Source organism: Equus przewalskii, chromosome 2 (genome assembly GCF_037783145.1).
Source record: "Equus przewalskii isolate Varuska chromosome 2, EquPr2, whole genome shotgun sequence".
NCBI classification, from domain to species: Eukaryota; Metazoa; Chordata; class Mammalia; order Perissodactyla; family Equidae; genus Equus; species Equus przewalskii.
Window position 1 is genome coordinate 30,772,784 of NC_091832.1, and position 25,134 is coordinate 30,797,917.

General features: G+C 51.5%; 1 protein-coding gene across 1 annotated transcript; it reads left to right on the plus strand.

Annotated features, from left to right (window-relative positions):
• Positions 1–5,903: 5,903 nt before the first annotated feature.
• IL22RA1 (interleukin 22 receptor subunit alpha 1) lies at positions 5,904–25,059 on the plus strand. The gene is made up of 7 exons (XM_070597923.1): positions 5,904–6,039; positions 10,222–10,354; positions 11,290–11,468; positions 13,335–13,510; positions 18,083–18,221; positions 21,945–22,066; positions 23,059–25,059. The coding sequence occupies exons 1-7, from the start codon at positions 5,997–5,999 to the stop codon at positions 24,010–24,012; spliced, it is 1,746 nt and encodes a 581-aa protein (XP_070454024.1). The 5' UTR covers positions 5,904–5,996; the 3' UTR covers positions 24,013–25,059.
• Positions 25,060–25,134: the final 75 nt, after the last annotated feature.

Below are 25,134 nucleotides of genomic sequence, written 5' to 3' on the forward strand. Positions count from 1 at the left end.
TGCTTGGAACCAAATATCCTTGTCAATGCACATTGCGTGCACATTGCAGCTGGTGGTCAGGTTGGGCCATCTGTCCCCTTGAATGGATGTGCGGTAGGTCCTTTCCAAAAAACTGGGCAGAACTTCATCCCCAGGTGACTCCCAGCCATCTCCCAGCCTGCCTCCCGCGACTGGTCACCTTTTGAGCCTTTCTTGGCCTGTTTGCTGCCACCTTCTGGACAGTGGTGGGATAGCAGGGCTGCAGGATTGCAAGGGTTCTTACCTGATCGGAGCTAAGGGCAGCTCGGAGAGAAAGAGTTGGGGCAATGGATGTTATGTCCTGAGAGCTCCTTTAGGGAAGGGACCCTTTTCCTCCTGGCACCAGCACCTGGCACAGCATGCGAGTTTTGGTCTTAAACAAGTGAATGAATGGATGGGTGAGTGAATTGTATGAATCGGAGTCAGTAAGGGGCTGGCTGCAGCTGACTTACGTGTAAGGTGGCTGGAGATCTTGCATTAGACTCTATCCCAGATCCCAAATTCCTGTCCCATGCAGATGATCATCCTCCCTCAACCCAGCATCTTCTCAGAAGGGGGATCAGTCCTGCTCCGTGAGTGAGATGGCAAGAGAGGAGACAGAAGTGGGGGACAAACCAGTACCTTAATCCCCCAATGGTAACTTGCTGTTTTCCGTATGAGTTAGCACTTGGTCAACGGCTGCTTGCTTACAGTTTCCTTGAGCTCATTCCTGAGTGCACAAAATGGGACTAAAGTGATGAGAGTTTCAAGGGTTAAAAAAAAAAAAAAAAAAAAAAACAGACCAGAAGGTATATCTGTATCTAAATGAGTGAGTCAGTTCCATGAGTCAATTACTCCAGAAACACTGGTTGGCACCAGGACCTGTTCCAGCCCGGGGAGCCCCACCTCTCGGCATGTGATGATACAGCGTACAGAGGTGTGACAGCTTTTATAAATGATGAAGTCTTTTTTTCCCCTTTACTGTTAGTTGTGAGTTGGGAGGAGAAGCTGGGGGTCCTGAGGCAGGAACACCTCAGAGTACACCGTCCTGGTGGGAAAAACCATCAGCAGGTGGTGGGAGGCCCCTTGCAGGCCTCCAAGGTGAGTTCTTGCACAGCATAACCTAAGGGAACACTTGTCACTGCCCTCATCGCCCCCTCCTGCACCCCCACGCCTGCACACCCAGGAGTCTGGGTTCTCGCAAAAGTTTTTAAGGAAACTCACTTGGTCCTGGGTTCCTCATCTCTTAACAGAGGAGACTCAGTGCAGGAGGTCTCCTCCTCAGAAACTGTCCAGAGACATCGACTCCTTGAATTCACCCAGCAGTACTGAGTAGAGACTAATATTTCCCTCTTGTAGATGAGGAAGCTGAGGGTGAGAGATGAAGCGAACTGCACACTGTGGGCAAGTGGCAGAGCCGGGATTCGAAGCCGGGTCTGTGCCCAAAGCCCATATTCTGTTCACTGCTTGGTGTCCAGGGGCCATATGAAACTGTTCCCTCAATCCTGGCGTGAGACACAGGATCTTCTTAATATTTTTAAGAAGGATGGTCTTAGAAGCGTGTAACACGCTTCAGCAACTCCTTACCCTGAGAGGGAGCTGAAATTGTAGGCAGAGTGGAATAAGTGCTGAGCTGAATTTGTGCTTGTGTCACCAACCATTGCCTTGAAGGGAATTCTGCGATGTCAGGGGAGGTTTCCAACCCCAAAGTGACATGGATGCAAAGGCCACTTGAGCTCCAAGGGCCCTTGGAGGCCTTCTAGACCACGACTCCTGTACAGACAGAGAAACTGAGGCCCAGAGAAGGGACAAGACTACTCGAGGTCACCTGGAGTCAGGTGCAGGATTGGGACCAGACCCAGCCTCCCTACATGGGACATCTGAGTCAATGTCCCTGATTGACACAGCCCAGGCTTAGAGCCAGATGGACTCAGAGGGGGTCTGATTCCCAGGCTTTTCTCTAAGAAGAGGGTCCAGGGTGGGTTGCCAAAGCTTTGCTCCTTGCTCCTCCTGTCCAGGAAGGGCCAGGGACCCCCCCCCCCTTCAGGCTCTCTCACTGCTGTGTCACCAACCTCTCCCCTCCAAAGTACACCCCACTGCCTTTTGATGTTCATGCTTCTGCAGAACAGGTTCCCGCATCCCTGGGTGTTGAAAGAAGGGACAGGAGCAGCTCACATTCCTAAGTATTTGTCATTTTAGGATATGCTTTTTCTGCAGCTTAGGAATGTCCCACGGGCAGTGTTGAAGCCCTGGCCAGCTCCCCCCAGCACACTCATTCACTCAGCAAATATTACTAGGTACTCGCTCTATGCCAACTCATGCTGGACACTGAGATATCAAAAAGAGCAGGTTACACGCCTTGGCCCCGGAGTCAGCAATGGGGCGAAACAAATAACATGGTGCGATACACACTAGGATGGGGCAGATTCAGGGGCCACCGGAGCACAGAGCTGGGGCTCCTAACCCAACCCCATGAGCGGCTCACATAGGGAAGCTTCCTGGAGGAAGTGAATTTGAGAAGAGATCTGAAAAATGAACAGGAATCAGACAGGAAAAGGGAGTGGAAAGCATGTTCCGGGCGCCGGGTGCAGCCTGGACAAAGGCTCAGAGGCAAGACAACACAAGGTGCATCAGAGAAATTTATCAGAGAGAAAAGAAGTGCGTTTTCCTGGCAGTCTGAGCCAGAGGGAATCGGCAGGGTGACTCTGCTGCTGTGAAGGCCAATTCTGTATAAGTCAGTGTTGGATAATTGCTCTCTATTCAGTCACGTGGAGAGAACAGAGAAATGCAAGGGCTGCTCTTTGCTCTGAACGTTTTCTGCCTCGCTGGGGAGACAAGGACCATTGGATTTTACAGACCAGAGAATGCGATTGTCTAGCAAACAGCTACCAGTGGTCACAACCACTCACCAAATCCCCCCAGTAACCAAGAGCAGCGCATCCTAACGTCAGCCTCCCCATTGTAGCGAGAGCTATTTCCTTAAATCAGAAGAAATTTGCCTCCCTAAGATGTCCCCTCTCTGCACCCCGGTTTTCCTGTTTAGAGGTAGTTACAGAAGGCGGAGAGATCCTTCTCATGCAACAGCCCTCCGACATTTGAAGATGCTGCTGGTGTCTCACCTCCGCCTGGCCTGAGTTGCTCCTTTCCAGTCTTCAACATGAGCACAGCTGAAGAATAATATTGGACGATGCCCGATGCGCAGCAGACGGGAGCTCTAGAAGGATTTTTAAATTAAGACTGCGGTGAGCTGGAGCTGTCATGAGCATCTTGCAGGAGGAGAAATCATCCCAGACGGCTTTGAAGAAGAGGGAATTTAGCTAAGGGAGAGGAGACGGCATTCGAGGACGGGGTACAGCCCAGACAAAGACTCTTCTTTAATGCCTATTTGTTTTGTTCAGTAACCTTGCGTTTCCTTAATGTAAAATAATATATTTCCTATAAAAGCTGTAGAAAGTCCAGATGTGGGGCCAGCCCGGCGGTGTAGCGGTTGGGTTCATGTGCTCCACTTCAGCAGCCCAGGGTTCACAGGTTCAGATCCCAGGCGTGGACTTTCACACTGCTCATTAAGCCATGCTGAGATGGGGTCCCACTTATAAAATAGAGGAAAACTGGCACAGATGTTAGCTCAGCGACAATCTGTCTCACCAAAAAAAGAAAAGAGAGAGAAAGAGAGAGAGAAGAAAGTACAGATGAGCAATGGAAGGAAAATAAAAACCACCTGTAATTGTATTGCCACCCAGGGATAACTCCATTAATATTTTCGCATTATAATTACATCCTTCAAGACTTTTTTCTCTGCATGTGTATGAATGTGTTTTAACCAGGCTCGTACTAGACATAGTTTATGCCATGCTTCTTTTCATTTGGCAAAATATAGAGAATCTTTGCCAGGCCACAAATCTCTTTTCTCCAGCATCATTTGGAAGGCTGCATTCATCTTGCATCGGGTGGACAGACTGTTATTCATTTAAGCAAACTCATGTTGTTGGACATGAAAGCTGTTCTCTTTTTTTTCACTATTAGAAATGAAGTCTGGATGTTCCCAGTTCCTTAACAATCCAGGCAGGTTCCTTCCCGTTAATTCCCACATAACCAGAGGCTCTCACAGCTATGGGGAGTCTTCTTCTTCCATCCAGCTCTCTCCCCCAGGTGTTCTCGGAGTGGCCAAAGAAGGCTTCCCGTTCCACGGAACTAACTTCCTCTCGGACAGCCAGCCAAGATTGCTCCAGATTGCTCTTCCCCCTACAGGTCACTTCTCGCCATTTTGTGACCTGTTTCTCTGCCCATGATCTCTCCACACCACCTTGTCCCTAAAGTTATCAAAGGCCCCGTATCCATCATGGTCCATTCAGGAGCACAGAAACCTCTCGAGGCTTTCAAACCAAAGGAGTTTCATACAAAGGGGTTGGTTACCCGGGTGATGGAAGAGCTGAGAATCCATTCAGGGACCTGGAGGCAGCCCAGAGATGGGCCACAGCAAAAAGTTGCCTCATCCTTCGAGTTAAAGGGAAAAATGGCGGGGTGCGGGGACGTTGTTACCAGAGCCCAGGAGCTGGCCACCTGACAGAAAGATGGTGGTGGCTGCCTGGCCGGAGGGAACTGGAGCTCCAAAGGACACACAGCCATTGCTGGGGTGCCACTCAGGGCAGAGAAAGAGGGGTAGGACTACCCCGACTTCTCTCCTCCGCTCTCCTGGCTTCCTCCAGTGCCTCCCGTTGGGTGAACCCATCAAGAAGCAGTTAACAAAGGAGTCTGAGAAACATAATTTCCTGCAATTACAGGAAATGACCGGCCCAAGCCGTACCTTAATCCCTCAAACCATAGCTCAAATTCGACTGCTTTGTCAAACAAACCTGGCCAAAGACTCAGGGCTGATGGAAAACAATTACAACATAGAAAAGAACAACTTGAATACAGCTCTCTGGATATCACGGCCTACTACATCTGAAAGCTAGACCCAATCGGGTCCCTTAGCCAGCTCTCCTGCTATCAGGCTCAGCCTGCCGTTGTGTGACTGGGACCAGCCAAACTCTCCCCAGGGGCAGAGGGCTTTGATTGTGTCCACCCTAACCAGAGTTCAGGCTCCTTCAACCTTCTCTGAGGCCCAGCAAGGAGAAAATAATTCCCTAAACACCCATCCCAGTGGATTTCACAATAGTCCCTGTGGATACAGCTCTGTAGGGCAGTATACCGGGTGAGCAGTTTGAATCTACACAGTCCTAAACCAAAGGTCCATTCATGAATTTTACTCCCCATCTCTAGCACAGTAGAGTCACTAACGTTTCGGATCTGTTTTTTCCTAACCTTTTGCAGGTCCCAGACTCCAAAGGCTCAAGGTCAGGGTGCCTGGGCTTCTCAGACTGTCTAGGAGGACAGCTATCCCCAAGCCCATCATCCAGGCTGGGGGACCTGCTTTGATACGGGGCACAAAGAGGGGCAGCAGCATCCTATATGTGCTCCTGCCAGAACGAAGCCAAGGAGTCATAGCTTTTCCTTTGCCACAAGGAACATTCTGGAATGTATTTTCTGCTCCCTTGTCCAGTTATTTTCCTCAGGGTAAATCCCTGAGAACAGAATCACTGGGGCAAAAGATATGCACGTGTTTCAGGCTTTTGATACACGGTGCCAAACTGCTCTCTGATAAGGCTGTACATCATGGATGATTTTTGCCTTTTCTGCCTCTCGGTTCCCTGATAAACCACTAAAGAGTCTTAAGATGAATCAGCTGCCAGACCAGATAAACAAGCCGACCTGTCACTGTGGCTGTTTTCTGCAACTAGGAAGGGAACTCCCTCGGTTCCCGCCCAGGCCCTGGAATTTCAAAGCACGTAGGCCAGGCACCTTTGTACCCCACTCTCCACTGCTCTGGTCCCACCCTCCCCTTCTTTCCCCGCCCCCGTGCCCGGGTGGAGCCAGCTGCCAAGGCGGCAAAGCTTCCCAGCCCTCCCTCGGTGCTCGGCCCACAGTGGAGGCCCAAAGAGGGCTCTGTGCCCGGCCCGATGAGGATGCTACTGACCATCCTGGCTGTGGGATCCCTGGTCGGTGAGTGCCCCAACACCCTGTGGTCAGACTCCTTCCCACCCCAGGGGCCCATGATCAGGGTTGTCTCCCCCACACCCCACCCAGCCTCAGGACAGGCAGTTTCAGTTTCTCCTCTGCTAAGGGCTGAACTGGGTGCCGAGTTTCCTTGGAGAAGTGGATGCCAACTCAGGTTATGGGGGAGGATGAGAGGGTCTCCCTCAGACCCTGGGTTCTTCCAGAGACTCAACTGACCTCAAGACTCAGGGAGGCAGCCAGCTGTCTGAACAGGGGGTGCTGGATCCCCTGCCGCAGAAGATAAAGAACTGGCTTGAGGGAAGCCGGCATCCTTTGATCCTCAGAATGTTCTGGTAGAAGTTGTGCCATCCATTCTCTGCTTCTGGCTGGCACTGACCTGACAAGGGGAGGCAGGGGAGGGACCGGATGGATAAAGCTTGAGTCTGGCCCTTGACTCCCTTCACGCCGCTCCAGGGGCCTCTTCCAGCCCCTCTTGCTAGATCTAAAAGAGCATTTTCTCCCACAGTGGCCAGGTCTGCTGCATTCATAGGTCCTAAAACACCAGGGTCCTTTTGAAAACAGGACTAAAGGGCACCATTTTCAAATCCAACAAAGTGGATTTTGTTGATCCACCGTTAAGGAGAAATTTCAGACAGACACGTGAGATCCTAGATCGTGTCTCTGCTCCCTGAGAAATTTAATAAAATTCAGGCAGCTTTCTCGAGAAGTGAAAGCATAGTCCTGACTGAAGAGGAGGAGAGATGGCCTCTACAAGGCCCTTTCTAGCTCACGTGCAGAATGAGGCCCATGAAGCCCCAGAGCATCCCGGTCGCCTGTACTCACGTCCCCAGCCAGTGCTGACTGGATCCACAGTGTTTCCAGCTGCTTCCTGGGCACTTCTAGCATCACACTAGGCCCTCCACTCCACACTGGGCTCGTGAGAAGCTCAGGAGACTTGATGTGTCCCCAAGAGACCCCAAAATATGTTCCTTTAGACCCCCACTCATTCCGGTTGAGAGTCTTGGAGGCTCCTGACCCTTTAAGATGAGGGACCCACAGGAAACAGCCCTTGAAAGACGGCTACAAGTCTTTAATCTCCCTCAGGGGACCCAGTTCCCCATCCCACCATGCCTAGGCTGATTGATGAGCATGTCGAGTTGTTTCTGTGTGTTTGTTTTTCCTTAGCTTCTCAACTGGTTGACACAGAATTGCTTTTTCATGCAAGTAGGAAAACTTCCTTTTATCGAATCTGTCGGTCTGTTGGTCTCTGGACAGCATGGGTCTCCTCAGGATTTCACAGTGTAGACGTTCATCTGGGACGTGCAGAAATGACACGGGCTGAGGAACGATGGTTTTGAGGAGGAAAAGGATCAAATACGGTGGGAGGAGAGGGGAGATCTTGTTAGCCCTCAACACCTCCTAAAAGAGGGGGACCAGCCAAGGTCTGTGCACCCCAGTTCAGGAAGCCAGTTTCAGCTCCTTCCTGGAAAGTGGTGCCAACCTCCACCTGACCTGGGCCCTTTCCCTCCTGAGCATGTCCCAGCCTCAGCCTCACCCCGATCCACATAGCCTGCCCAGGATACTGACCCCCAACCAGCAACCTTCCCACTGCAGACCCTAACCTACCACTAGGAGAAGCTAAGCCCACCCCCAGACAGACCCTGGCCCTCTCTCAAATCCCACCCTCTCTCTCTCCTGCCCTTGACCCCCTGCCCGAAGCCCCCATGACTTTCTGACCCCACGTGGACTCCTTCCCTCAATTTAAGACCCAGCCTTGAATCCAGGATCCTCCCTCCAGAACTGCCCCCAATGCTGCCCTCATTCAGATTCAGACAAGATGTCAACCACACCTTGGGGCTCAGCAGCATAGCCATCACACTGAGTAGATGCCGTAAGACCCTGGCAGTCCCCAAGACCCCATGCTGGGGGCTCCAGGAATCCTAGAAGACAAATATCTCTGCAGCTTCTAGGGCTGACCAACCCAGAGTCAGAGAGGAGTGCAGCCTTAGATTTCGCCAGTGGGTGCACAGCAGGGTGGACTGTCCTAACAGTGTTCCCCACCCCCACAGGTGCCTCTCCAAGCCTGTGGGCCCCTCTTGCAGAAACACTGCATGCACACTCGGAGCAGGGGAATAAGCAGCTATCCACTGCCTCACAGCTTGGGCTGCTGGTGGTCACGGTCATGTCCAGGAGGAGCACACACACATCAAAGGCACACATATACACAAGGCCTCCAGGCCTCCACTCAACTGCATCTGCAGTTGTTTACTTCCCGCCCCAGCCAACCAGACCCTTCTGAGCATGCTCAGAGCCACTGCTGGCTCTGGCCGCCATTTTCCTGCACCCTCTTCCTCTCCACAGACCTAGCTTGGAGGGCTGAGGGGAGCGTTTTACAAGTCAAAAGCTCTTATTTCCGATGAAGATCGCTTCAGAGGCAGCAGCCCCTCCGTAGTCCCCTTCCTCGGCCTCTGGCCTTTACTACCCTTTCCTTGACATAACCAACAGTAGACTTGGCAGAGGCCTAGGCTGGAAGAGGTGGCTGTGAACTCTTCAGGGCCAGCTTCTCCTCTCCTCTCTCCTCCCTTCGCTGGGCCTATTATCAGGGGCTCAGGCCACCGAAACTCCCCAGGCGGAAGAAAGAGTAAACAGGACAGACCCCTCCCTATACCGTGAGTCTCTTGCTTTCCCAGATCCCCTGTCCTCGCACTCAACACACACATATAAGGACTTCCTACGTGCTAAAGGCTCTCATAGACGTTGCCTGTTGCATCCACCCCACAACCAGTCCAGCACTGCGATGGATAGTGTAGGCTCTGTCACTCCCTAACAGTGATACTGGGCAAATAACCTTCTCTGAGCCTCAGTTTTATCACCCACAAAATGGAGATAATGATAGTAGCTGCCTCATCAGGTCTTCAGGAGGCTTTAATGAAGTAAGAGCCCTGTGTCCCTGTGCATTTGAGGTCCATTTCATACACGTCAGCTGCCGGTGGTGTTATTATTTGTATTTAGTAAGTCAAATCACTCCCATTTTAGAGACGAAGAAATTAAAGTTCTAATAGCTTTAACAGCAAGGCCGCCCTGCCCGTATATGGCCTCAGTCAGCATCCGTCCGCACTACGAAGTCCACAGAGCTGCCAGGTGCCTCCGCCTTCCTGAGAAGGCACGGGGTGGGTGGGCAGGGATGGGTTCCGCCAGCAGAGAGGCAGGAATTCACAGACATCTTCTCCACCCTTGTTTGAAGTTATTGACTCTGGCCAAGTTACTGCTTAGACATCTGAGCTGACTCTCTCTAAAATACGGTGCCACTCTCTCTAAAACACCAACTTCAGGTGGCGTTAAGAGGTGAGTGAGAGACGATAACGAGTATTGGCAAGGAGGCGGGATCACTGGACCACTCAGACATTGCTGTGGGCCTGTAAGATGGTGCAGCCACTTTGGAAAACAGTTTGTTAGTTCTTCAAATAGTTAAACATAGAATCAGCATATGACCCAGACAGTCCACTCCCAGCTGTACACCCAAGAGAATGGAAAACATATGTCCACTTAAAAACTGGTACACAAATGTTCACAGCAGCATTATTCATAATAGCTGAAGAGTGGAAACAACCCAGATGTCCATCAACCAAGGAATGGATAAATTAAACGTGGTATAGCCACATAATGGAATATTATTCATCCTTAAAAAGGAAATGAGTGTTGATTCGAGCCACAATATGGATGAACCTTGAAAACATGATGCTACATGAAAGCAGTCAGACAGAGAAAAGGCCACATATTGTGTAACTCTGTGTGAAAAGTCCAAATAGGCAGATCCATGGAGACAGAAAGCAGAGTAGTGGTTTCCCAGGGCTGGGGGAGGAATAGAAAGTGACTGCCTGTGGACACAGGGTTTCTTTTTCGGGTGATGAAAACATTCTGGAATTAGAAAGTGGTCACAGTTGCACAACTTTGTGAATATGCTGAGAAACCACTGAATTGTACACTTTAAAATGGTGAATTTTGTGGAATGTGAATCATAGCTCAATGGAAAGAAAAATAAGCAGGCCGGAGAGCAGCGATGGGTGGTGGACCCAGGCTTTCGTGAGTGGGTACTACCACTCACTCTCCCTCACTGGACAGTCTGTTAGGAGGCTGGGGGGCAGGGCCCACGAGCCCACCGGCTCACAGTGCTCCCACTTCCCGCAGGTGACATTGCTGAGGACACCTTGGATCTTCTTCAGCACGTCAAATTCCAGTCCAGCAACTTTGAAAACATCCTGACGTGGGACAGCGGGCTGGAGAGCGCCCCAGACACGGTCTACAGTGTCGAGTACAAGACGTAGGCTTCCCTCCCAGCATGACCTCTTTCGACTCTGCTCTGGAACCAACCCCTCCAAGAAAATCGCCCCCTTCCATGAGTCCCCACAGCCCCCACCTGGATTGGTGTTACACAGCTCCCCACTCCTACTCAGCTATAGCTTTGCTCCTGTATGTTTTTTGCGGAGGGAGGAGAAAATCATGGATAAAAGTGCAGGCTCTGGCGTCAGACAGCCCTGGCTTGAACTCCAGCTCTCGCCTATATAACTTTGGGCAGTTGGGTAACCTCACCAGGCCTCAGTTTCCCCATCTGTAACCTAAAAATAGCGATAGTACTTTCATCATAGGGCTGTTAGGTAGATTAAATAAGGTGGTCATTAGCACTTGTGCCTGGCAAATTATAAGCTACTGATAATTGTTTTATTATTATTGGTGAACATAGGTCAACAGAAAGTTGTGCCCACCGCCTCAGGCCCATGCCCCCATTCCCCTCCCTTGCAGCAAGTAGGGCTGGCATGGGCTCAGGAGTCTGCAAACCTGGGTTCCATCCCTGGTCCTGCCACTTCGTCCTGTGTCTAGTCACTTTCCCTCTCTGAGCCTCAGTCCCCTTATCTGTAAAATGGGGATAACAATGCCCACCTCAAAGGGTTGTGGTGATGACAGGCCCAGAACGTGGACTCAGACTGGCTGGGTTCAAATCCTGGTTCCCCACAGGCGTGCTTCAAACCCCTGGGCAAATTCTACTTCTAAGCCTGAGCTTCCCTGTTTGAATAGGAGGGAGGATAATGTCTGAGCATCACAGATCATGGTGAGGACTAACAGATCGCCCACACAAAGGGCTTGGGCCACAGAACGTGCTGAGTAAATATTAGCTATCGTTATCGTTATTAATAAGCCGCAGGCCCAGTGCCAGGCCTGCTCAATAAAGGGGCGCTCCGTCCCCTTCCTCACCTGCAGGTACGGAGAGAGAGAGTGGCTGGCAAAGGAGGGCTGCCAGCAGATCACCCGGAAATCCTGCAACCTGACCGTGGAGACCGGCAACGTCACAGAGCTCTATTACGCCAGGGTGACCGCCACCAGCGCAGGGGGCCGGTCAGCCACCAAGATGACCGACCGCTTCAGTTCGCTGCAACACAGTGAGTAGGAGCCGCTCTTATTTCCGGGGATGGCCCAGAAGGGACTGTGGGGGGATGGGAGGGCAGTCAGGGCTGTGACTTTTACAGAGCATCCCTGTGAGGTTGTTCGTCTTTCTCCATCTCTATCCCCATCTCCCTGGTTGAGACCACCTTCATCTTGCCTCTCAACTACAACCAAGGCCTCGAACTCCGTCCCCCCAGTCCCGCCTTGACTCTTCCAATCCATAGTCTTGGTCTCGGTTTTGGTGTCACCTCCTAAGTGAGCGTCCCCACTCCCAGCCCTGACAACCCGATTTCACTAGGCCACCACCTGTTATTTTCTGTCATAATAAACTCTTCATTGTCTTCACAGCTCATATCACAATCTGCGATTATGGTGTTTGCATACACATGTATCAGCTGCCTCCCCCTCTGACACATTAGCTCCACGACGGCGTGTGTGGGTGTAGAACCCACCATGTTCCCAGCCCCTAGCATAGTGCCTGGCACGTGGGAGATGCTCCATACATAATGGATGAATGAACGAATATGAGCTGCCGAACTCCCCACCCAAGTTAAGCAGGTGGTGACGTTCACCAATTGACTTAAAAGCCACATGGTTTTTTGAGAAAACAAAAAAATGAAATTAAACAGATTATTTTTTTCTTGGCTTGTCCATTAATACATGTTTATTATAGAAAATTTGGAAAATACAGAAATACACAAAGAAAAATAAAAGGAGCCCAGAATAACCTGAACAGTAAACATAACTGCAGAGACTAGCAACTGTGTCTACTCTTGTAATCTGGTTGGTTGTCTCTCTGAACATTTGCCTGTGTCAGTAAATATTTTTCCACAACGTGATATTTCGTGGCTGCAAGATGATCCGTTCTGTGGGGGCACTCTGATTTACCTCCCTCCTTCCCTTTTTGAGGGCATTTAACTCAGTTCTTCAATTTTATAAAGAACATGACGGTGAGCAGTCTGCTAGCTAAGCTGTTTTTAATGTTGGAGGTCAATGGACCCTTGAGGGATTTTTATAAATTAGCTTCAGCAGAAGTGGGGTTCATGAATCCCTGAAATTGGGTGCAGGATTTCTATACATGTACATTTTCGGGGAGACAAGATCCACAGCATTGGGGCCGGCCCGGTGGCCGAGTGGTTAAGTTCGCGCGCTCTGCTTCGGCTGCCCAGGGTTTCGCCGGTTCAAATCCTGGGCGCGGACATGGCACTGCTCATCAAGCCATGCTGAGGCGGCGTCCCACATGCCACAACTAGAAGGACCCACAACTAAAAACATACAACTATGTACCAGGGGGCTTTGGGAAGGAAAAGGAAAAATAAAACCTTTAAAAAGAAATAAAAGATCCATAGCATTTATCAAATTCCCAAAGGGGTCTGTAAACCAGTAAAGGTCATTTAGTTATTTGGAAAATTCCATCTCGAGAGAGACTGAAGTCTTAGGCGTGGCCTTTGAGGCTGAGTCAATAACAATGGGTGCCCAAACAGTGTTTAGGATATGTGGTTGAACCGTCAGTCCCCAAAGCTGCCATTGCTGATAGACCAGGGGAAGGGTGCTCCGGGCAGACTCAAGTGGGCATGTGGAGGGGCTGGGGCAAGAGCCTGATCCACATAGGGGGCTGGTGCCCCTCTCCCTGGCTCTTCCCACCGACCCTCAGTCATCCCTTTGGCAGCCTTCAAGCCAAACACCAGTTCTTGCAGAACTGTCCTCTTCTCACTGCTGGCTTAGCTGATGCTTTCAGAAGCGTAGCTGGGGTCCGGTGGGAGGAGAGCAGAAGCAGTCATTCCTCCCAGCCCAGGGCAGCCTGGGACATTACTGGCTGATTCTGACTTTTTCTCTTCTCTTTTCTCTCTCTCTTTTTCCAGCTACCATCAAACCACCTGATGTGACCTGTATCCCCAAGGTGAGATCCATCCAGATGATTATCCATCCCACCTCCACGCCCATCCTCACAGGGGACGGCCGCCGGCTGACCCTGGAGGACATCTTCAAAGATCTCTTCTACCGCTTAGAGCTCCACGTCAACCAGACCTACCAAATGGTAAGTACATGTGCCGCCCCGGTCCTTCCCGGCCTGGGAAAACCGTGTCCCTCTCAGTTAGAGTGGCATTGCTTTAAGTCAAACGGAGCTGTGTTATATAAGTCAGCATTCCACAAAACACATCCACAGCCTCCCTCTTGTCGATTCACACGCACATAACATGCTAAAGTCCCTGACAAGTCCTGCAAAGCCGAGACTCCAGTTTAACCTGTTTGGCCCAACTTCTCTGAAATTTATTTGACCAGAGAAACTCCTTTTGTTTTGCATTATATTTATCTTTTTTCCTTTTTTTTTTTTACTTTATTTTTTGCCTAATGCCTTCTAACATCCTGGGAAACAACCTCTATTAAAATCCTAAAGTGTCCACTTTAGAAAATGCTACGATTAGTTTCTACCACTGTGGTTCTTTTTGCTGGTTCCCCACTATTATTGGAAACTGGATAGAGGCAGTGTCTTAAGATCAGTAATAATGAAAGATGGAAGGCAAGGGCATAAACTGTCAAATGATATACAAGTTATTTCTTTTTGTATTCACAAAATATGCGGTGTTTTCCCCCAGCATGTGCCACTAATCCATAATTCCACTGAATGACTCCTCCTGCACTCAAGGAGTTTATAATCTAGTGCGTGTGGGAGGAATTAAAACAAGAATTCAAACAGCTACAGGTAGAGGGACATAAGGTTATTGTGTGGGGCTGAGCAGGGGGATGAGAGAGAGGAGATGTCAACTTAGAGAGATCTAGAAAGACTTCCAGAAAACTTTCTGGTGCCAATACCAATTTCCACTATGCCAGGTATCTAGATATGCATATTATGTCATTTAATTCTCACCGTGAGGTAGGCACTATTACCTCCATTTTCCAGATGAGAAAACAGAGGCTCAGAGAGGTTAAGTCACTTGCTCAAGATTGTTCAGCAAATAGTATAGTCAGGATTCAAATTCAGCTCTGTTCAAAGCCCACATTTGCCTCCCCCCCCGCCCCCTCCCCCCTCCCGGCTTACACAATCCCACCACGATCAAAGAGAAAAGCAGGAAAACTTAGGACATTGTCAGAAAGCACAAAACTGCCCAGTTTGGCTGGAGCACAGGGACATGTAGAGCAGTTTCTCAAAACTTGGTTCCAAACCAACACCATCAGAATCTCCTGTAGCTGTTGTCGAAATGCAGGTTCAGGGCCGGCCCGGTGGCGCAGCAGTTAAGTGTGCACGTTCTGCTTCGGTGGCCCAGGTTCACCGGTTCAGATCCCGGATGCGGACATGGCACCGCGTGGCAAGCCATGCTGTGGTAGGCGTCCCACATATAAAGTAGAAGAAGATGGGCACGGATGTTAGCTCAGGGCCAGTCTTCCTCAGCAAAAAGAGGAGAATTGGCAGCAGATGTTAGCCCAGGACTAATCTTCCTCAAAAAACAAAAAAGTTTAAAAAGAAAAAGAAAATGCAGGTTCTGGGGCCCCTTCCAATCTACTTAATCAGATTCTACGGTTGCACCCCTGGGACCTGAATTTTAGTGCTTCTTACTCACCCTGAAGTTTGAGAACCACCGAGGGAGAGGAACCATGGGAGGTAACCCTGAGAAGACAGGCGGGGCCGTGCTGACGAGCTCCGCGGTGATGGATGGAGGAATTTTTGTTTATTTCAGTAATCGGAGGAGGCAATTAGAGATTACTGAGTTGGGAGAGTCCTTATCACAACTACATTTGGGAAAATATTTGGGGTTTTACGAAATATTTCATTGTTATTGATTTCCGATTTGACTCAGTTCGTGGTGAGAGAACACACTCTGTATGATTTCAGTCCTTATAAACTTACGGGGACTTGCTTTATGGCCCAGCATATGGCCTATCTTGGTGAACGTTCCATGTGCACTTGACAAGAATGTGTATCTTGCAGGTGTTGGTGGAGTGCTCTATAAATATCGATTAGATAAAGGGGACTAATAGTGTTGTTCAGATCTTCTATTTCTTTCCTGCTTTGGGGGAGGTCTGTTGTTCTTTTAATTGCTGAGAGTATTAAAATCTCCAGGGAAGATCGTAGATTTGTCTTTGTGCCCCTTTAATTTTGTGTGTAATTGAAACTCCATGCTCAGACACATACACGTCTACGATCGTTACGGCCTCCTGATAAATTGACCCTTTCATCATGATGAAATGTCCTTTTTTATCTCTAGTCATACTCTTTGTAGGGAAGACTATTTTATCTGCTATTATATGGCAACCCCAGCCTTCTTATAGTTTGCATCGTTTATCTTTTTGCACCCATCTGTGGACCTCTCTGGTCTGCGGTTTCTCCCCTCGCTTTCCAGCTGCTGTGACTGCCCTGACTCCCTCTTCTGCTTATTCAAGCCAGTAAGATTACAGAGGTGCTGCCTAGGTTTCAGCCATCTCATACGGTATAGACGAGAGGCCTGCTTTCAGGCTAAAAGACAAAAAAAGGGGGACATTCTCCCAGTGTCATTTCCTTCCTCCTTTCTCCAATATCTGCCCGCTTTTGCTTACTTTCCAATGCCTGTAGGAAGTCTTTATTCTGGCCAGAGTTTGTAGTTGTTATTTTAGGGAGGGTTGGTCCAATAGAAATGATAAATTACCGAGAGCAGAAGGGAGAGAAATTGAACGTGGGAATAAAAGAGAGATCAGGTGGGAAGTCAGGGGGGCTATTGCGATGGTGTAGGCCGGAAGTAATAAGGGGCTGAACCAGGATGGAGGCAGTAAAAACGTGGGGGAAGGAGGACGCTCAGGGCCCTGGCAACTCCACTGGCCTTGTATCACGTGATATTTAAAGTGTGCAGTTTAACCACATGAGTTTCACAAAACAGTAAGTTGTAAAATCAGTTTATGTACTTCTTCACCCAACTTCATCCCTCTCAAAGGAAAAACCAACAAAGAACCACAAACTTTGGCCTCTTTGTGGCTGGAAAAGGCAAGGCATAGCCGAAATGCAAAGAACCAAAGAAGATTCTTAGCTTTTGAACTCCCAGGAGCACAGCTTGTGGCCCTTTAAATGATGGTTTATGGATCATTTCAGAGCATTAGGTACAAAGGGTGTGAGGGGCATTGGTCAAAAGTGGCTTTAAGGGTTGGGCCTTGGGTATTATAACAAGAAAGTCTCTTTTAACAGAATTAAGGAATCAAGAGCAGGGGTGGGGTTGGGGTTGGGGATGGGGCAGGACCCACAGAGAGGAGATCAGCATGTTCGGCCACGGTGAGGCAGAGATGCCCAGAGAGTGCTGTCCAGGAGGGAGCCAGCAGAGCGCGTTAGGAACTCCACAACTCTCAGTGAGATGGGCTTGGGAGTTATCCACACCCTGGCGATCACAGGAGCCATGGGTCCAGATAAGACCACCAAGTAAGAGCGGATGTGGAGAGAGTAGAAAAAGTGGACGAGGAGCGAATCCCGCAGAACAACACTCAGGGGCTGAAACCAGTGAAAGAGCAATCAGAGAGGTGGGGGAGAGCTGGAATGATGGACTGAGGCAGCCGAGGGAGGAGTTCAAGGTCAAAGAGGCTAGAGCCATACGGGAAGGTGAGAACTGGAAAGCAGCTCCAGCAGAAGGGTCTGCAGACGCAAAGGAGCACGGGCTTGCTTCCGCAAGCAAGGCGTTTGCAGGAGAGACAGGCGTGCCGCATCACCAGGGCCCAAAGGGCCAGCTGGGCTCTAGAGAGAGAGGAGTGGGCAGGAGGCAGGGACCAGGATTTTATCCTGCAGTGTAGGCCAGGCCCTCAAATGATTTTGAATAGAGGAGCGTTGTAATTATATTAATCCTTTAGAAAGATCACTGTGGCACCAGGATGGATATGGAAGTGGACAGGGGCAAAAGCAGAGACAGGCGACCAGTTAGGAGGCCACTGCAAAAGTCCGGGCTAAAGATGTCGAGGCCCAGTTAAGGCAGAAGCTACGAAGAAGGCAAGAGAGGGGGGCCAACCCGGTGGCTGAGCGGTTAAGTGTGCACGTTCTGCTTCAGCAGCCTGGGGCTCGCCAGTTTAGATCCCAGGTGCGGACGTGGCACCACTTGGCAAGCCATGCTGTGGTAGGCTTCCCACATACAAAGTAGAGGAAGATGGGCACGGGTGTTAGCTCAGGGCCAGTCTTCCTCAGCAAAAAGAGGAGGATTGGCAGTAGATGTTAGCTCAGGGCCGATCTTCCTCAAAAAAAAAAAAAAGAAGGTAAGAGAGGGATGGATATTCAAAGGCGTTTTGATGTCTAATAAAGAAGAAAGAGGAAGAGAGGAGGAGAACTCGAAGAAGGAGGGATGATGGTGATGGTAGTGATGGTGGCGGTGCTGCTGATGGCGGTGATCATAGCAGCAGCTAGTACTTATGGAGTGCTTACTACAAATTTCCTGGAGTGCCAGGAAAGTGCGTGGAGCTTGGCAACTGACTGGATTTGGGGCTGAAGCACAAGGTAGGGGAATGGGAATGGAGTATTGGAGACTGACCCCCGGTTTCTGGTTTGGCCAGCTGGTGGCACCATTTCAGCAAGTGTGGTGACCCAGGCAGGGGCCTGAGCACGCGTACTTGGGCTCTCTAGGGAGCTTGGCTTGTAAGAGAGTCACTCTGGGTTCTCTGTCAAATTCAGTACCTTGCAGGGCCGAAGAAAGAATACGAGTTCATGGGCCTGACCCCTGACACGGAGTTCCTTGGGACCATCACGATCTCTGTTCCAACCTGGTCCAAAGAGAGCGCCCCCTACGTGTGCCGAGTGAAGACGCTGCCAGGTAAGGAGCTGAGGCCAGAGGGAGGCGGGCTCCTGAAGTCAAGTCCTGCCTCTGCGCTTTCCTCCCTGTAAGCAAGGGGAGGATGGCGGTGCTCTAAAAACCTGCACGATTTATTAGTTATTAGTGTATTATTGAATTCAAGCTTTGTTTATCCATAAATGAGCTAGCTGATGGGTTATCATGGCACATGTTTGATCTCCACCTTCCAGCTTGTATCTGGATTTCCTCTCTCTGGCAAGCTTTGTGTGTACCCTGGCAAGGCAAATTTACCTTAATATTAACCCAAGTGAGATATACTGGAAAATAGTCTGCATAAGGGGGAGCAGAGACGATAAAAAGATCCCTCAATATCTTCCAAAGTCAAATAACAATCACAGTGATGGTAACTAGCATTTCTGCAGGGCCAGCCAGGACCCGGCTCTACTGAGCGCAATCCTCGTGAGCAATCTATGGGGCAGGTATTATTAGCATCTCCGTTTTACTGGGGTAAGTGAGGTTCAGAGTAGTTAAGTAACTTGCCTAAGGTCGCACAGGTGGTGAGGGCTAGAACTGGGCCTCGTTCTGGAGATCACATTCTCGCCACTGCGTCACCATAGAAACAGTTTTGAGTCATTGCTAGTGAGGTGGTGTGCCGTGCTCCCTTCCTCTAGCACACTGACACTCGACTCTTCATAAGCATCATGGTCTTGTTCTTAGTGCTATCTTCCTAGAGATAGGAATGTTGTAATGCTCAGGGCCGCACGTCTAGACGATGGAAGTGATAGCAGTGGCCTGGGTGGATTTGGAGAAACAGCCTCCCCCTTAGTCATCGTGCTCAGATGGATGATGTCAGTAGGTGATTTCTAGTCTCATGAACAGAGCGAGGTGCTTGCTACAGGCTGGGCCCTAGGGTGTAACTGCAGCTGCATCGAATCATCATCGAGTAGCTTCTGGTCCTCACCTTTGTTCAGAAACTCAACTCATCCGTTTCCCCAAGAGGCTCCGGGACACTGATCTCTCCCCCCGAGTCCCAGGGCATTAATTTTCAGGGAACGTTATACCTGGCCTCCTGCTCGGGGCACGCCCTCCTGGGGAATGGGCTGCTGGGGAGACCAGAATAGAACTTGGCAGGAGGACGAGAGGAAGGAAACCAACTCTACAGACACTCAGCTGGGAGAATACACGTGACTTGGGATCCTCTGCCCCTGACTGTACCAGACAAATCTCGCCCATTCCTGCCCCGCCCCTGCCCCGCCTGCTTTTTGACCACATGCAGACTCTCCATCCTTATCTTTCCGTTGCCTTGTCCTTACGTGACCTAGCTCATGATATCATACTATTTTTTTCTAAGACTTTAGCTGCCTTTATATATATATCACATTTCTTGGTGGCTATTTCTTGCTGACATATAGAAGGCACTTTATCCTTAAAAAGAAAGTATGTTAATAATTCCTACCATTTATTAAGTACCTATTGCCAAGCACTGTGTTAAATGCTTTACCTATATTATCCCATTTAATCTTTAGAACAATCCTGCAAGTTGAGTAGCATCATCCCCATTTGACAGAGGAGGAACGCTGGCTCAGAGAGGTTAAGCAACTTGCCCGTGATCACACAGCTGGTCAGTGAACCTACTTAGGGCCATTCGATCCTGAAGCCTGGGCTTTAACTACCACTTTGCAATTTTGTTTACAGCTGGTCCCCTCTACTGCACACTTCCCCCTCTTACTTCCATTTCGGAGTGATGTGTCCTGCCCTTGACCTGTATTCTGAGGTCTATCTTATCCCCAGAGCCCAGAATCCCCACTTTATCTACCTCTGTGGTCAGGGAGCATCACCAAGAATCATCCCGGCATCTTGATGCTGGAAAGGGCTCTAGGTGCCCCAGCCTAATTTTACAGATGAGGGAACTGAGGCATCACTGTGTCGTGGCTGTGAGGATGAGCTTTGCAGTTATACATGTCAATCCGGGATTCTCCACTGAGTAGCTGTGTGACCTTGGTCAAGCCACTTAACCTCTCTGAGATTCAGCTTCATTATCTGTACGAAGGGAGCATCCCTGGCCCTCTGTATTTGGTGGGATAACACAGGTAGAGCACCGCGCACAGGGCATGGCATGTAACAAGAATTCAATAACCGCTGGATACTGTTATTAATAAATGGGAGACCAGAGAGGGTCGTGAAGCAGAGAGAAGGATGATCAGCATATGCATATCTGGCTGAGCCAAACCTCTAATACCCTACACTCCTTACTCCCAGGCCAGTGTAATTTTTATTATTCCATCCCGCCTCCCCAACGGTGACGTGGTGTATGGGAATGTTCTAAGTTCTGATCCTGTCCTGGGACAAGGAGCAGTAACATTAGGCATGTCATGTAGAGCCATTCAGGTCCTATCTTCTCCCTGGTGCAGGGACAGAAGTATCACCTGACAGGGGACAGGGAATCACTGACGCACGAAGCTGACCCAGAGAGGCCTGCGCCACAGGGCGGGGGGGAGCAGCGAGGAGTGGGCTACAAGTAGAGGCTCCCGCAGTTCTCAGGGGTCACAGTTGCCAAGGTCATTGGCAGCTGGAGGTCAACTTCCCAAGCTGAAGTCCCATGGGGGCCAGGAATGGAAGGAGGGTGACTTGGAGAGTCAAGACCCCTGCATGATACAAATTGCCAGTTTTAACAAAAACTCCAACTACGTCTTCCTTACCAAGCCCCTCACCAGTCCCACTTGGGCTGGTGACAGGAAGTGTGTTGTGCTAAGAGCTGGCTGCTGCCTGCAGGGCCACAGGGAGAAGGCTCTCCGCTGAAGCCCTCAGCGGTCGCTCTCCTTTTGCGGAAGGGCAGTGCCTCTCCAGGCCCCTCCTGAGCAAGGTCTTCCCTGATGCCCAGCCCACGACCTTGGTGGGAGGTAGGGAGGACAGGCCCTTGCTGCTGCCACCTCTCTCCTCGGTCTGCCTCTGCCCTGCACCGCCTGCAGGGAGGTGAGACTGTCCTCAGACCCAGGCAAGAGGGCCCCGCTTTAGAAGGCCCTGCCCCGGCCCTGCTCTGGCCACGGCCCTCCCCACAAGATGATGGGTCCTTAAGTCCAAGTGGGCAGATGCTCCTGGAGCCTGTGGTCTCCTTTCCAGACCACGCTCTGAACACCTGAGACCCTGAAACTCCCCGTTCAAATGTCCTGTGTCCAGTTCAGGCAGATCTCTTCCTTGGGTCCTTCTTCTGGAGGGCAGACGCTCTGTTGATGGGCAGACCCTGGGCCCAATGGGTGGCCAACGAGCGGCTATTTGTCGGGGGCATGGATGAGCTTGGCTGTGTGGTCTGGGGGTCCGTATCCCTGTGCGCCAGGCCCCTGGAAGTGTGGGATGGAGCCAGGATGGGCGAAGGGCCTGTGGCAGGCTCTCCCCGCACCTCCGCATCTCAGCACAGTGCCCTGAGGGGCCAAGAATTCAAACTTCAAAGCTGGCCTTCCAGGGTGTGATGAAAAGTCTATTTATCAAGGTGGGAGTGTAGAACATATTTTATAGGACCGTGTAAAACATGATTTATAAGTTTTGAATATTTAGACATGTGGTACGTGACCCTCCATCTGTACTGTGGCCCGGCCCTGCAAATGTCGGGGGTAGGAGAGGCCTTCCCAAGCCTGGCCCAAGAGGGCAGGAGAGGAAAAGGCCAGGTCTGCAGCACCCACACTTAGGACGGGGTCCAGGTCAGATGCCAGCCTCACCCTCCCTGCCCTGTGCTCTTTGCTCGCCCAGACCGGACATGGACCTACGCCTTCTCAGGTGCCATCCTGTTCTCCACGGGCTTCCTCGTCGCAGGGCTCTGCTACCTGAGCTACAGATATGTCACCAAGCCGCCTTTGCCTCCCAACGCCCTGGTGAGCAGTCGCACCTGGCAGGGGGAAGGGAGGTCCAGGGAGGGCACGGGCCCAGGGATTCTGGCTCTTCCTGAAGTGCAGGGACCAGCCCGCAAAGCAGGGAACTAGGCCTCATTCCTCCCTTCCAACCCAGAATCCACGAAGCCGTGGTCCAGCAGGTCTCAGAGGGGATCAGAGAGGGGTAGGTGATCAGAAAGGGTGGACACGGAACAGAAAGCCACTCACTTGAAAGGGCCAGGCAGAGAGAACAGGCCGCTGCCAGGGGCTGAGAAGTGGGGGGCACCCAGGGGAGACCCGGAGCTCAGGCCCTGTCTGAATGGGCCGCCAAGCTGCCACCTGGGAAGCCAGGTCCGGCATGGCCAGATCTTCACATTTTTTAAAGAGAAATCAGAATTTCATATTATAACATGAAATCTCCCAAATTTCAAATGTTGGCACCTACTTTTTAAAATGTAAAGCCCTGTGTCAAGCACACAAGTCACATCAGCAGCCCCCGTCTGGCCACCAGCGTTGTTCTGCTAAAGCAGCAGGGCCCGCTGCAGAGAGGGTATAGAGGCTCCGGGAGCCAGCTCTCGCCCCTCCGAGGGCTTTGCAGTCGATGTCGAAGCCCCCATGGGCCATTTCCTGTAAAACTCTCCGGCCCTCCATGATCCCCCATCCTTTCCCAGCTTGCCCCCTACATCAGGCCCTTAGGGACCCGTGAGCAACGAGCCGTGTGGGCCACCACCTCGAACCTCCCCAAACCTGAGTGAGCTACTTCCTGGACTGTCCACCTCCTAGAGACCCACAGCCCAGCATTTATCTCTTTCTCCCTGAGATAACCCAGTGGCCCTCAGCGAAGGGCCCAGCATTCAGAGGAACCCCCAGGAAGTGAAGGGGACGTGTAGCTATGCATCTTGAAGAAGCACCCGAGGGAGGACCTCACCCACCCGTGGCACCCCACGGAGCTCAGGACCTGCCCTAACAGGTGAACTGTCGTTGTCTCCGCGCAGGACGTCCAGCGTGTCCTGACCTTCCAGCCTCTTCGGTTCATCGAGGAGCACATCCTAATCCCCGTCTTTGACCTCAGCGGCCCCGGCGGTCTGACCCAGCCTGTCCAGTACTCCCAAGTCAAGGTCTCTGGGCCCAGGGAGCCCCCAGGAGCCCCACGGCAGCACAGACTGTCTGACGTTGCCTACCTTGGGCAGCCGGACATCTCCATCCTCCAGCCCGCTGGAGTGACACCTCACCAGACACTCTCCCCCCTGTCCTATGCCCCGCAGGCTGTCCCTGACGTCAGGCCCCCATCCTACGCACCTCAGGTGACCCCAGAAGCTACACCCCCATTCTACACTTCACAGGCCATCTCTGAGGTCCAGCCTCCCTCCTACACCCCTCGGGCCACTCCGGACAGCTGGCCTTCTTCCTACGGGATATGCGTGGAAGGCTCCAGCAAGGACTCTCCACCTGTGACACGCTCTGGTCCCAAACACCTCGGGTCTCTAGATCAACTCCAGAAAGAGTCACTAGCTGGAAGCTGTATCTCAGATGGCCTTTCCCTGCAGGGGGTGACCTCCTTGGCTATGGAGGACCCCCAAGAACCAAAATCCTTCCAGCAGCATCTGGGGGTTCACACGGACAGCACACCTGACCCTGATGTGCTACACAGAGGGGAACCAGGGCCAGCAGGGTACCTAACGAGCCAGCTGCCCCTCCTCTCCTCTGTCCAGATCGAGGGCCACCCCATGTCCCTCCCTTTGCACACTCCTTCCCTCCCATGTTCCCCTACAGACCTGGGTTCAAGTCCCTGGGGCCTGCTGGAGTCCCTCGTGTGTCCCAAGGATGAGGATCCAGTGTCGGAGACTGAGGCCAAGAGCCTAGCCCCTCGGGGCTCAGAGCTGGAGCAGCCTGTGGAGCTGGACTCTCTTTTCAGAGGCCTGGCCCTGACCGTGCAGTGGGAATCCTGAGCAGAGAATGGGCAGGCCTGGGGCTTCTTCCTTGTCCCCATCCCAACGTCACATCCGTAGCCATCACTCCCACGCCCAACCAGGCTGCACACTCTGCAGCCCAGCCTCAGGTGGGTGCCCCGGAGAGAACCAGAGGCAGGCGGACGCTGGGCCCTGCCATGGCTGAGCTCCCGTTGGAGCAAAAAGACATGATGGGCACTCCAGCCAGAAGAGTTCCAGGAGTGCTTCGTGTGCAAGTGAGCATGTGCAAATGTGTGCACACAGAGCCCTGCAGGGCGTGACAGGACAGTCAGAGTGTGGAGAGTCAACGCAGGGAGACTTCGGGCCCCGGGGCCCCAGCTCCCTGTACGCTGGACACAAAGTTCTCCGGGAGCCCACCTCGCTTCCCCCATTCCCGGCCAGTTTTGTAATCTAGTGTGACAGAGAGTGAGGTCTCTGCCTCCTCTGTGATTCCCCAAAGGTGAGAAAAAGAATCTAGAAAAGGACGCCTCATAGCAGGCTGGGCAGAACCAGAACAACCTGCATGTCTGCCAAGGCCAGAGGCTGCAAGACGGCGAGACTCCAGGGCGAGGCGCGGCCTGGGGTTCACTCCCAACCAGGCTACTGCCTGACGCTGCACCATTTCAACTTCATTCCTCTGCCAGAGGCTTTGCCCCGAGTGAAATGCAGGTCCAACTGGGAGGGAGAACATAGAAGCCTTTTCTGCCGGCAGCCATTTCAGACCCTGTCTGGAGAGACGGGTTTAAAAGGAACAGGGCGCCCCCCGGCCTTGGAAGGAGACACAGCAACAAACTGTGCTTCCTTCATGATTTTAGAAACCCAGCCGTGGGTTCAGCCCATCTGGGTTCAAGTTCCAACCACACTACTGACTGGCTGTGGGACTTCAGGCAAATGAACCAGTGTTCAAAACCTCAGTTTTCTCATCCGTAAAGTGGGGATGATAACACCTACCTCACTGGGTTGCGGTGAGGAAGAAATCACATGGTGTCTGTAAGGGCTTAATGGTGTCTGGCACATGGGTGGCGCCCAATAAATGTAGCTACTTCCTGTTGTGGTTTTTTAAAATCCGATGGCACAGGGAGTGACCGGCTCCCCAGTCTGGGTGGGCCTGTGCCGGGCGTT

Coding starts and splice junctions, on each gene's coding strand:
- IL22RA1 (XM_070597923.1), top strand. CDS start 5,997: ATGAGGATGCTACTGACCATCCTGGCTGTGGGATCCCTGGTCG. Junction 10,355..11,289: donor TACAGTGTCGAGTACAAGAC/GTAGGCTTCCCT, acceptor CCTCACCTGCAG/GTACGGAGAGAGAGAGTGGC. Junction 18,222..21,944: donor CCGAGTGAAGACGCTGCCAG/GTAAGGAGCTGA, acceptor TTGCTCGCCCAG/ACCGGACATGGACCTACGCC.